This window comes from Phoca vitulina, unplaced genomic scaffold, assembly GCF_004348235.1.
Source record: "Phoca vitulina isolate PV1807 unplaced genomic scaffold, GSC_HSeal_1.0 scaffold19, whole genome shotgun sequence".
NCBI classification, from domain to species: domain Eukaryota; kingdom Metazoa; phylum Chordata; class Mammalia; order Carnivora; family Phocidae; genus Phoca; species Phoca vitulina.
The window spans coordinates 34,357,391-34,369,806 of NW_022589722.1; the positions used below are offsets into that span (position 1 = coordinate 34,357,391).

At 65.1% G+C, this 12,416-nt stretch overlaps 1 protein-coding gene across 4 annotated transcripts; it reads left to right on the plus strand.

Annotated features, from left to right (window-relative positions):
* The first annotated feature begins 12 nt into the window (after window positions 1–12).
* PANX2 (pannexin 2) lies at window positions 13–8,340 on the plus strand. 4 transcript variants are annotated; one of them, XM_032416677.1, is made up of 6 exons: window positions 13–262; window positions 1,980–2,075; window positions 4,467–4,613; window positions 5,141–6,586; window positions 7,075–7,397; window positions 7,944–8,340. In XM_032416677.1, the coding sequence occupies exons 1-6, from the start codon at window positions 37–39 to the stop codon at window positions 7,959–7,961; spliced, it is 2,256 nt and encodes a 751-aa protein (XP_032272568.1). In that variant the 5' UTR covers window positions 13–36; the 3' UTR covers window positions 7,962–8,340. The 4 variants fall into 4 exon arrangements, with proteins under 4 accessions (XP_032272568.1, XP_032272567.1, XP_032272569.1 ...); XM_032416676.1 differs by having other exon boundaries at window positions 7,075–8,340; XM_032416678.1 differs by lacking the exon at window positions 1,980–2,075 and having other exon boundaries at window positions 7,075–8,340.
* The last annotated feature ends 4,076 nt before the right edge of the window (window positions 8,341–12,416 follow it).

Consider the following 12,416-nt stretch of genomic DNA (forward strand, 5'->3'; position numbering starts at 1 on the left):
CCGCGCCCGCGCCCCCGGGCCGCGCCCCCGCCCCCCATGCACCATCTCCTGGAGCAGTCCGCGGACATGGCGACGGCGTTGCTGGCCGGAGAGAAGCTGCGCGAGCTGATCCTGCCCGGCGCGCAGGACGACAAGGCGGGCGCGCTAGCGGCGCTGCTCCTGCAGCTGAAGCTCGAGCTGCCCTTCGACCGCGTGGTCACCATCGGCACCGTGCTCGTCCCCATCCTGCTGGTCACCCTGGTCTTCACCAAGAACTTCGCAGGTGAGGCCGGGGGCGCGTCCGCAGGTGTCGGGCGCCGGGCGCTCCCCGAGTCCCCACGCCGGCATCCCGCCGCGGGCCACCCACTGTGGCCTGGCGGTATTGGCGGCGCCCCGGGGGTCTCCCAGCAGATCCCCAGCCACCACCCCCTCCCCCCGCATCGCTGCCTGTGTCGCCAGTCGCCTGGGGCTGCCTCCGAGACCCCTCTCCTCCGATGTATTGTTTTTACTTTCCATGCGCTCACCGTGAGCCCCGGGTGGATGCGTCCTGGACCTGGTGGGTCTCAGGCATAAATGAGACCTGGGGTCTGGCAGGAGAGACCAGGAGGGGGAGTGGGCCGGCTCTGAGGGGGGAGGAGTGGCCAGGTGGGGACCGGAGAAGGGTGTCACAGGTGATGAGAACGGTCACTGAAGCCAAAGGCTGTCAGAGCACCTGGCGCAGCGCTGCGGCCGGACTTGCAGTGAGGGTCCTTGAGACCCAGCAGGTTCTGGTCGGCTACAGGGGGAGGCCTTGCTCTGGGCACCAGGAGCCCAGAAGGTTTGCGGGCAGGACGGGTGAGGCCGGGCTGAGCATCCACAGCGGTGCTGGGCAGTGGACCCACCTGGCCAAGCAGGAGGCCCATGCAGGTGGAATAGGGCAGTGACAGGAACCAGCGCTGTGACATGCTGAGGCCTTAAGTTGACAGACATGGGGGCACCAGGAGGACCTCCTAACTAGTGACCCTGGGTGAGCCAGCCTGGGAGGCACTGGGGGCAAGCGGACGGAAGAGTGGCCTCCAGTACCACCCTTCCTGAGGAGTGGGGACGGGGTCGGGCAGGGAGAGGTGGGCAGCTGGAGGCAGAGAATGGCACCCCCCACCCAGATCTGGTTGGCAAGGGGTCCAGGGAGGCCCCTCCGCAGTCCATTGGCTAGACTTGAGGGCCATAGGTGCCCGTCCATGGCAGAGGGGGTGGGTGTTCCTGTGCACCCCTCGAGGAGGGACAGGCGACTGTCCCCTGAGTGACATTGGCAGACATTCTTGCACTGTGCATTGGTTCTTTCACAAAGGGCTCGATTTTTAGGGGTCCCCATGACCTGGGAACCCACCAGACCTGAGTGTGGACATGTCCAGGCCCACGTGATCCCGCTCTGAGACTGGGGGCCTCTGCGGTTTCTCTCTTCGGACACCGGTGCCCAGACGCTCTCCCAGGGGCGGGGGTAGCGCACGTGCAGACGCAAGTGTGACCCACCAGTGTCGCTCAGGGCATCTAGGTGTATTGGGTTTCTAAGACGACTGTAACAAGCACAAGCTTGGTGACTCAACTGTCATAGTCTGGAGACCAAAAGTCCAAAATCAGGGTGTGGGCAGGGCCTCTCGCCCAGAGGCTCCAGGGAGGGTCCCTTCTGCCTCTCCAGCTGCCAGGGCCTCCTCACCCCGTCCCTGCATGCCTCTCCCTGGGCGTCTGCTCCAAATCCCCTCTTCTTACAAGGACGTCAGTCATTGGGTTGGGGCCACCCTACTCCAGTGTGACCTTATCTGTTTTGTTTTGTTTTTTTAAGATTTGTTTATTTGAGAGAGAGAAAGTGAGTGCGTGTGCAGCGAGGGGGGGTGGGAGAGGGAGAGCATCCCAAGCAGCCTCCCCGCTGAGTGCGGAGCCCAGACACTTCACCAGCTGAGCCACCTGGGTGCCCCCAGTGTGACCTTCTCAGGACCACAGCCCAAACAAGGTCATATTCACAGGTACCAGGGGTTGGGACTTGGACATCTTTGGGGAGGACACGATTCTGCCCACTACGGACGTGCACAGTGCGGCAGGCTCAGGACTGCCATCCTCAGGTGACCCCCGCCCCCCCGGGGATAGGGCCTCCATTCTCATGCTGTCCGGTGAGTCCAGCTCACCCCAAGTGGAGCCTCAACACCGCTCCACGCCCAGCCAGGCTGGGGTCTCCCAAGTTCGTTCTTCGTCCCTGGTCCTGGTGGTGCCCTGGGACTTCCTGTGCAGGCCTGCCCCCCCCCACGCTGACCTGCATTTGCACGTGGACATGTCTGTGCCCACTTGGGCCCCTGAGCATGGACAAGGCAGGCCTTCTGAGCGGTGGCAGACAGGCGCTGGACCCTGCTGCCCTGCATCCCGGGCCATGCAGCACGTCCTGTGGAACATGCCTGTGGAACGTGCCCGCCTTCGGCACCTGGGTGTGCCCGAGGAAATCTTGTCCCAGGTCCCCGAACGCAGGGGGGCTGGTAAGAGCTGGTCAAGTGGGCTCTGGCCCCGTTGCTGAGAGGGGCTGCACCTGCCCTGGTCCCCTCACGGTCTGGGGGGGCTTCAGCAGCCGCTCTCGCTCACCTGAATTGGGGGTCAAGGCAGGACAGTGGCTGTGTCGGCCTGTGAAGTGGGATGTCTCCTGGTGCTTCACACAGAACATGGACGAGCCCCGGGCCCCTCCCCAGACCCGAGGACAGTAGGGGTGCAGGGGGAACCACATGTCCACAGGCTGAACTGCCAGGAGAGGCCCTGCTGACACATGGGGACGGCTCAGGTGGGGCAGGGGTGCAAGAAGGAAGTGAGGTCACAAGCTCTGACCCTCAGAGGGCACTGGAGGCCCCTCCACTCAGACCCCCCCCCCCGCCCCCAGTGCCATGTCTGCATCCATCCATAGGCCCCAGCCCCGGGGCATAGGGCCGGCATGTGTGCCAGAAGGATCCATGCCCCATCCACAAGGAGCTGGCCTGGAGCCGGGGGCTCGACACTCACCCCCCCCCCGACCCTGCCTGGGGTGGATGCCCAATGCCTGGGTCCTCGCTGCTTGGGGATCCCCTGGAGCAGGGGGAGACCCGACTCTCTGTGCCCTGGTTTGCTTGTCAAGGACACGATGCTGGCCACACGTGCTGGCCACGTCCAGGGTTGGGGTGAGGAGCTGACGAGGCAGCACTGGCTTCCTAGTCTAGAATCCCCCCAGTCTGGAGGGCCGCAGACAGCAGGAAGACCCCCGTGGCTCCTGGCCAGGCTTGCTGTGAGCAGACCCCCCACTGCGCCATGGACAGAGGGGGCCGGCCTTGCGGGGTCGCCGGGTTCCACAGATGTCCTTGGGCCACCACACAGGGGAACTTCCAGCTGCATTTTCTTAAATAGCTGGGCCCCACATCACGTGGGGGCCTCTCTATCCTGGAGGGGTGCAGGTAACCCCAGAGTGTGTGCCCTTTTCGCAAAGGAGAGAGGGCAAGTGCTTGGCCCCAGGAGGACTGCTGAGCGTGGGCTTCAGGGCCTGTGCTGAGTCCGAGGAGGGCCAGGGGAGCCGGCGAGGCTGACTGCTCTCTGGGGAGGGGAGGCTGCATGTCTCAGCGGCCAAGTCTCCCCGACCCTCGTCTGTGGCCTCTGAGGGCCTCGCCCTCCCTCGTGTATGGGGTCCCACCTCCTCGGCTCCCAGCACCGTGGGAGAACGTGTGTTCACACCACTGGGGGAGGCACAGGGGGGCAGGAAAGGGTCTCAGCAGAGGAGGCAGCCAGCCGGCAAGTGGCCGGCCACCACCTGCGTTAGCTTCCGGCTGAGGCTCTAACGAGTGACCACAAACTTAGTGGCTTAAATAACACAAGTTTACGATCTTAGAGCTCTGCAGCTCAGAAATCTGAAATGAGTTTTATGGGGCTAACGTCTAGGGGTCAGCAGGGCCTCACTCCTTCTGGAGGCTCTGGGAGACTGTCGTTTGCCTTTTCCAGTTTCTAAAGACCCCACACTCCTTGGCTTGTGGTCTGTCCTCCACCTTCAAGCCTGGCACAGTGGCATCTTCTCTGCTTTCATCCTCACATCCTTGACTCCGACCCTCCCACCTCCCTCTTATAAGGACTCCTACCTGATAATCCAGGGTCATCCTTCCCACCCCCACCCCCGCCCCGAGTCCTAACCTAATCCCCCTAGCAGAGTCTGTGTAAAGTTCTGGGTATTAGTACATGACACCTTTGGAAAGGGTCTGCGCCTCCCCGGGGAGGAGGTGGGGGCCATGAGCCAGGTCTGGGGGTAGGATCCCACCAGCCAGAGGAGCAATCTGGGCAGCGCTGTAGGGGGGCCGCTAACCCCCGACCTCTGTGGTGAGAGGTCTCAAGCTGGCCTGGCAGCAGGGTGGCCAGTCCCTCAGGGCCGTGAACGTGGGGGCCTGGTGCCGCACAAGGACAGCCCCACGCCTGCCAGGTGTTGCCCTTTGGAGAAGTGTTCAAATGTAACACCCCAGCAGGTGGACCCCAGCGTGGCTCCAGACACGTCCTTTTGCTGTTGGTTTGTGCCTGTCGTCATCTGGGAGGGAAAATAAAGTTCAGTGACAGCCTTTTTTCTGTAATTCAGGAGGTCTCCACCGTTCCTAGCGGCAGACACTGCCGTCCTGGTGAGTGCTCCTGCCAGAGTCCAGGGCACTGCCCGTGCCCACCCAGCGCCCAGGACTCCCAGCCTGCCCTGCTCCCGGACAGTGGGTCTGGGAGAGACACCCCATACCCCTCAAGGGCAGGCAGGGCCCACTTTTGTGCCACCATAACTGCCTCTGGCCAGGTAGGACGGTCCGGGCCGTCCACCCTCCTAAAGATGGAGCCCCCGGCAGTGCAGCCCAGGGCCGGTAGCTGTGCTGACTGGCCTGTCCTGCTTCCCTGTGGGATTGGGTTTCCCCCACGTGCACACAGACCCTGCGCATACAGAGAGGGACCCCGGGTTTGAAGTGCAGGGCAGTCCCTGGGGGGCTGTACCCCCACCTGTGCCACAGGCAGCCGCTGTATGTGGGGGTCTCCAGGGTGAGCCCCCCCAGCCACCACGGTGGGTCGTGGGTGACCGGGGCATTTCTGCTGGGGAACAGCAGTCCCTGGTGTGTCTGGCGCGCCCCCCACCCCCGCGCCCCAGCCCGAGTCTCCTCTCTGCCCTCAGAGGAGCCCATTTACTGCTACACGCCGCACAACTTCACTCGCGACCAGGCGCTGTACGCTCGCGGCTACTGCTGGACGGAGCTGCGGGACGCGCTGCCCGGCGTGGACGCCAGCCTGTGGCCGTCGCTGTTTGAGCACAAGCTGCTGCCCTACTCGCTGCTGGCCTTTGCCGCCATCATGTACGTGCCCGCGCTGGGCTGGGAGTTCCTGGCCTCCACCCGCCTCACCTCCGAGCTCAACTTCCTGCTGCAGGAGATCGACAACTGCTACCACCGAGCGGCCGAGGGCCGCGCCCCCAAGATCGAAAAGCAGATCCAGTCCAAGGGGCCCGGCATCACGGAGCGCGAGCGGCGCGAGATCATCGAGAACGCCGAGAAGGAGAAGAGCCCCGAGCAGAACCTGTTCGAGAAGTACCTGGAGCGCCGCGGCCGCAGCAACTTCCTGGCCAAGCTGTACCTGGCGCGGCACCTGCTCATCCTGCTGCTCAGCGTGGCGCCCATCTCCTACCTGTGCACCTACTACGCCACCCAGAAGCAGAACGAGTTCACGTGCGCGCTGGGCGCGTCCCCGGACGGGCCGGCTGGCGGGGGCCCGGCCGTGCGCGTCAGCTGCAAGCTCCCGTCCGTGCAGCTGCAGCGCATCGTGGCGGGCGTGGACATCGTGCTGCTGTGCGCCATGAACCTCATCATCCTCGTCAACCTCATCCACCTGTTCATCTTCCGCAAGAGCAACTTCATCTTCGACAAGCTGCACAAGGTGGGCATCAAGACGCGCCGGCAGTGGCGCCGCTCGCAGTTCTGCGACATCAACATCCTGGCCATGTTCTGCAACGAGAACCGCGACCACATCAAGTCGCTCAACCGGCTGGACTTCATCACCAACGAGAGCGACCTCATGTACGACAACGTGGTGCGGCAGCTGCTGGCCGCGCTGGCCCAGTCCAACCACGACGCCACGCCCACCGTGCGCGACACGGGCGTGCAGACCGTGGACCCCAGCGCCAACCCGGCCGAGCCCGACGGCGCCGCCGAGCCGCCCGTCGTCAAGCGGCCGCGCAAGAAGATGAAGTGGATCCCCACCAGCAACCCGCTGCCGCAGCCCTTCAAGGAGCCGCTGGCCATCATGCGCGTGGAGAACAGCAAGGCCGAGAAGCCCAAGCCCGTACGCCGCAAGACGGCCACCGACACGCTCATCGCGCCGCTGCTGGACGCGGGCGCGCGCGCCGCGCACCACTACAAGGGCGGCGGGGGCGACGCGGGGCCCGCTCCCGACAAGAAGCACGCGCGCCACTTTTCCCTGGACGTGCACCCCTACATCCTGGGCACCAAGAAGGCCAAGCCCGAGGCCGTGCCCGCCACCGCCCTGCCCGCCTCCCGGAGCCAGGAAGGGGGTTTCCTGTCCCAGGCGGAGGAGTGTGCGCTGGGCTTGGCCTCAGCACCCACCAAAGGTAGGCGGCCGGGGACGCCCCCCACCCCCACCCCCACCCCCACCCCGCGCACGGTCCTCTGCAGACCAGGCATCTGGGAACCATGTGCGCGGGTGAAGCAGCTAGGTGGAAGAACGGGGTGGGCAGCCAGGGGCCGACCTGAGGGCAGAACGCAGGCAGGCCGTGAGGGGCCCTCCCCGGCGCGCAGGAGGAATGCTAGCAGGAGAGCCCAGGGGGATATTGACAGTAGGTTCAGGCTCTAGAGAAGGTTCTGGAAATGGGCCCTGCTGCTCCTGAGGCAGCGCGAGATTCGGCCCAAGCATGCTGGAGTGTGCAGAGAGGGTCTCGGGCGGCCCCACACGGCTAAGGAGGCAGGAGGAGGGAGAATCAAGCCCTCTCGGGGCCCTCGGTGACCAGTCTCTGCCCGGCGGGGTCTGAGAGGGGCAGCAGCGGTGGAGGGGCGGGCGGTCCGCAGGCTGTGACCTGCCCCTGCTCTCGGCTGTTTGCAGATGCTCCGCTCCCTGACAAGGAGATCCTGTACCCAGCAGAGCCAGCCCGGGCCTCGCTTCCTTCCGGCGGCCCGTTTCACGTCTGCTCGCCCCCAGCAGCCCCCGCCACAGCCCCTCTGTCGCCAGCCACTCTGGGCAAAGCTGACCCGCTCGCCATCCTGAGCCGCAACGCCACGCACCCACTGCTGCACATCAGCACGCTGTATGAAGCCCGGGAAGAGGAGGACGGGGGTCCCCGGGCCCCCCCAGACGTGGGCAGCCTCATCGCCATCCCACCCCCCCAGCAGATCCTCATCGCCACCTTCGACGAGCCGAGGACAGTAGTGAGTACCGTGGAGTTCTGAGGAACAGGGCTGCCCGGGCCATTACAGAGCCCTCCGCGTGACCAAGGAGTGCCGCGGACTCCAGCCCCCCGGGGATGTGGTCTCTGCTTCGCCCGGCACTGCCCGCGCCTCCTGGCCTCCTGTCCGCATGCCACGGGGCTGAGCACCTGGCCCGCCCGCCCCCCAAGACAGCGTCGTTGGGGTGCTGGCTGGGCCAGGAGCTGGCCTTGACCCCAGCGGAGCCCCCAGCCAGGAAGGCCTGCAGCCGCCCCCAGCCCCACCCCCATCCCTGCATCAGGCACTCGGCCGTGAGGTGAAGAGTCTATTTTTTTAGTCGATTTTGCCTTGGGTCCAGGCTAAGGCAGGACAACTTTGGTCCTGGGCCTGGAAGGAAGCCGGGGGTGATCATACCGCCAGGCCCGGCTATGCCCAAGGGGCCGTGCTCAGGGCTCCCTCCTGCAGTGGGAGGTGCCGGGGTCCACCCTCCATCAGATCAACATGCACTTTCTCCTTGTATCCCGACATACCTGTACTTTATTTTACTAGGATTACTGTAACTACTGAGTGTGCGTTATCAGGAGACAGGACGGCGTGTGCGTGGGCGCGTGAGGGAGAGGACGAGGGCACGGCGTGCAAGTGGATGTGTGCGTGAGCGGGCGCGAGCGGGCGAGCAGTGAGCAGAGCGGTGTGGGCACCGGCGTGGACGCACGGGCTGTGAGTGGGCACGGAGCTGAGTCGGTGTGGACGCCGGCGTGCAAGGGAAGGAGTCCAACGCAATAACCACGTCCCCCCACCCAGGCCACCAGCCCCCACCCGAGGACCCACGCTGCTTCCCGTGGGCACCCAGGGCCGGCGCTCGGAGGCTCTGTCCCTATTACCTCAGCCACGGCGACAACGTGACAGTATTAAGGTAGCACCGAGCAGATCAATAAATACTATTCTGATACCGCCTGAGTCCCGTGTGGTCCGCCCTGCAGGAGGCCTGTGCTCTGACTGGGCTTGCCGCCCTCCACCCACCGTCATCACGCGGGGACGCTGCCCTCCAGGCCACCCTGGGGGCCCGGCTGCACCCACTGTGAGGCAGGAGCACGTGGTGGTCCCTTGCCATTGACCTTCCGTGACCTCTGACTGACAGGCACGCTCCCCAGGCCTGGGGGGTAGTTCAGGTGAGCCCTCCCTGGGCTCACAGGCTCAACAGAGGCAGAGGCAGGAGCCCCCAGGAGGCTGTCCCCTCCATCAGATGCTTGGGGACAGGGGCCTGTTGGGTACACTTAGGGGAACAGGGAGAGCCACGAAATCTTCCCGGAAGAGGTCCCCTTGATACGGCCTGGGGGTGCCCCTCATGTTCCAGGGACCCAGGGCAGGGGGCCTTCCTCACTGGGCCCACGACTCAGGTGGGATGAGCCTAGTCTTACGGGTACACCATGGAGCCACATGCCCTTCGGTTCATGGCTGGGGACCCCGAGAATCTGAACAAAGGCTCCTCGGAGCCAGGTAGCTGAGGCAGCCAGGCCAGAAACCTGTGGGCCCTAGAGTGGGGGGGGGCCATGGCTGAGACCGGCGTGAGCCCGCTTGCTGTGCTGCCCAGAGACCTGCCCCGCCCGGCACCTGAATCCCCGGGGCAGCCTTGAGCTGGGCGGGCCGACCTTCCCTGCAGCTGGCGCATCATACAGGGACACAGACAAGGGACTGCATCCCTCCGTGGATTTTTTTTTTTTTTTAAAGATTTTATTTATTTATTTGACAGAGAGAGACAGAGCGAGAGCAGGAACACAAGCAGGGGGAGTGGCAGAGGGAGAAGCAGGCTTCCCGCGGAGCAGGGAGCCCGATGTGGGGCTCGATCCCAGGACCCTGGGATCGTGACCTGAGCCGAAGGCAGACGTTTAACGACTGAGCCACCCAGGCGCCCCTTCCATGGATTTTAAAATGTGGTTTTATTATCACTCAGGTGTGCTGAGGCCTGCGACCAGGAGACAGCCGCCATCGGGAAGATAGCTTATCACTCACAGCCCCCAGGAGGAGGGGGCACGCTGTGCCCAGGCTGGGGGCCGCTGGGGGAAGCACCAGCAGGCAGAGCGGGAGGGGGACGAGGGCAGGAGCCATTCCTGTGGTTTCCGCAGGAAGGAACGGACAAGGCAGGTGAACAGGCTTAGGAATGGCCTGCGTGAATACCGACCACGGGTTCCCGGGCTCCCCTGGTTGTCGGGCACCTGCCCTGGGTGGTGGGAGCAGGTGAGGGAGGCCCCGAGGGTGGGAGCCCCACAGAGGGGGTGGTGGGCCGGGGCTCTGGGTCGGCTGGTTTGTACATGGGAGTTTGTTGTTTCTAGGAATTAGTCCTGGGAGGGGCCGACCTTCCAGGGTCAACTTGGCCCAATGTCAAAATATCAGAAAACGAAAAGGCATCATTAATACACCCTGTCTCCAGAGAGCACTCGGCCTCACCTGAGCCAGGACACTTCCCGCCCAGCATCCCAGGCTGTGAAGCCCACTGCCCCTTGGGTTGGCACTCACTTTCCACGTGTCCAGGGAAGGGACCCCACATGCCCACAGGACCAGTTCTGCAGGGTGGGGACAAGCCCCTGGTCCCTCAGCAGCTCCCCCCTACCTTGGTCCCACACCATCAACCGGCTCCATGACCCTGTGAGCAGGGTAGCTGTGCCCACCTGGGCGACTCAAGTCAGCAGCTCTTGCCACGCCCCCCCCCCGGCCTTCCCCTGAGTGGGGCTGGAGTCCAGTCCAGCCTCCCCAGCCATCCAAGGCCACACTCACCTGCCCACCCTGCCCATCCACGTGCACAGCTCAGCTGGGCCCTGCACGGGTCATCCCTGCCCCTGCCCCGGGGACTGCTCTCAAAGTGGAGATGGCCCCAGAGCCCTGCAGAGGCGTTCGCTACCCGGGCTGTGCAGCGGGCCGGTCTCGTGCACCGTCCCTCTGCCAGTGAACACCAGTACTGCGGGCTGAGCGATGTTCACACACACACACGTCTAAGTACGGTTAGCTCACACCCGCCGAGGAGGCCCCCAGCGCAGCCACCTCTGTGTCTTTGGGGAGACTGCTCTGCCAGGCTATCAGCCACCTGTCCCCGGGGCCAACGCCCGGCAGGACACTGCAGAGCAAGTCGCATCCCGCAGAGGTCTGTCCTTCGGAGCACACGCAGTGCCCTCAGCGTGAGCTGAACCCTTGCCCTGGTTTGCTGGGGAAGAGAAGAGCCCAAGTCATCGTCCCATAGAAGCCAAGCTCTCCCTGCAGGTGCCGAGGGCCGCCACCTTACCCCACTAGTGCAGGAGGGCGCCCATCAGCTCTAGTGTTGGTCTGAAGCCCCCCACCCACCTCTCATCTCCTCACCCCTTCCTTGTAGCCAGGGCACTGCAGCGGCCGGGGGCAACTGTCCCCGCCTCAGAAAAGAAGAGGCTCCCACACAGGCAAGACTGGAACCCAGGCCTCTTCCTGCCACGCCGGCACAGCATGGGCCTGGCAGCCAGACTCGCTCCAGGCCCCACCGCACACTGCCCCGCAGTGTGTGCTCTGAGAAGGCGGCCAAGGTGGTTGGGACGCAGAAACGACCTGCGCCGGCACAGAGGGACGGAACAGTAACTGGACAGGAGGAGCACGTACCAAGGAGGACAGAGGCCTCCCTGAGGCCAGCCGGGCCCTTCGGGGACCAAGAAGCCATAGGAGGGAGGTGGCCGGCAAGCCTGGCCCAGAAGCGTCAGCCTGGAGCCTCCCGTATACAGAGCTCAGCGGGCAAACAGCCTAGCCTGGTACCAAGAGTGGCCGGGGGATTATCTCCCACATCAGCTGGACCCCAAAGAACACGGGAACCTGTGACCCCTACAGGTCACCAATGCCAGGGCCTCTCTTCCTGGAACCTGAGGGGCGGCCCAGTGCCCAGCTCCGAGTGCTGGTGTATTGGCCCAGCAGGTCCAGGCCCAGCGGGGGCTGGACTGGACTGTGCCCTCACTCCCAAGTAGCTCCAGACTGAGGGCCAGGCAGCCTGCTCCAGCTACTGAGGCCCCCAGCCAGCCAGTCGTCCCATGGCCCTGAGCTGGACACAAGCTTCGGTGGAGCTGACTGGGGGTCCACGTGTGGCCAGCAGGCAAGCCGTCCCCACATCCACCAGCTGCAGGGTGCCCAGCCCCAGAACCACCCTGTGAGGATGGAGGAGGACCCAGGCGAGGGCAGCAGCCCCCAGGCCCCCTCCCGGGCCCAGGCAGTGGGGGTGGGCGGCCGGGGGCGCTCCACGTGGGGAGAAGAGGGGGGTGGCCTCGGGACACCCTACTAGGAGTCCGCCTCCCACGCCCCACCGCCCACTTGACCAAATGGGGACGACGAGGGGCCAGAGACATGGTGGTTGGGGCCCTCCGCGGCAGCGGGTCGGTGGCTCCAGGCTCACCGGGGTCCGCCCGTCCTGAGACCGCCCATCAAACACCCCTCCGGGGCTTGGGGTCCAGGTCTCAGCCTGGTAGGCAGCAGGACCCCTGGGGCCTGCCCTCCCAGGGGACTCCACCCACCAAGTCGAGGGATGGCCCGGTCGCCGGCGCGCGGGAGTCTAGGCACCCCCAACCCAGGTCGAGCCACGTGGGCTTGCTCCACAACCGAGTGTTTTGCTCCTCCCATCCCACTACGGGCTGCCCCTTGGGCGATTGACACAAAGTCTCTCCGTGGACATCGTGGGGAACATCATCCCTTTTACAGACTGGGAGCTGCGGTCAGAAAATTTAAGAGTGCTCTGCAAGGCCGCCGGGCTCCCCCACAGGCCCGGGGACGCGAACTCACGCGTCCAGAATCTCCTCCTCCCTCCTAGAACCAGAGGCGCCGGTGTCGGAGCGGGGCGGGGTGGGGCGGGGCTTTTCCTGCGCGGCCCCCTGGGAAGTGTAGTCCTCGGGCTCTCGCGCACGGCCCCTGGGAAGTGTAGTCCGCGGGCGCTCGCGCGTGGATCCCTGGGAAGTGTAGTCCGGCGGCGCGGACGGAGCGCGCCGACGGAGCGGACGGGCGGCGCGTGGAACTGCGCTTCCCGGC

What these genes read in the sequence shown, in the direction of transcription:
- PANX2 (XM_032416676.1), top strand. Translation starts at nt 37, where the DNA reads ATGCACCATCTCCTGGAGCAGTCCGCGGACATGGCGACGGCGTTGCTG. An exon ending in CTCAGGACTGCCATCCTCAG is followed by an intron (nt 2,076 to 4,466) that starts GTGACCCCCGCC and finishes ACACCCCAGCAG; the next exon opens with GTGGACCCCAGCGTGGCTCC. An exon ending in CGGCAGACACTGCCGTCCTG is followed by an intron (nt 4,614 to 5,140) that starts GTGAGTGCTCCT and finishes CTCTGCCCTCAG; the next exon opens with AGGAGCCCATTTACTGCTAC.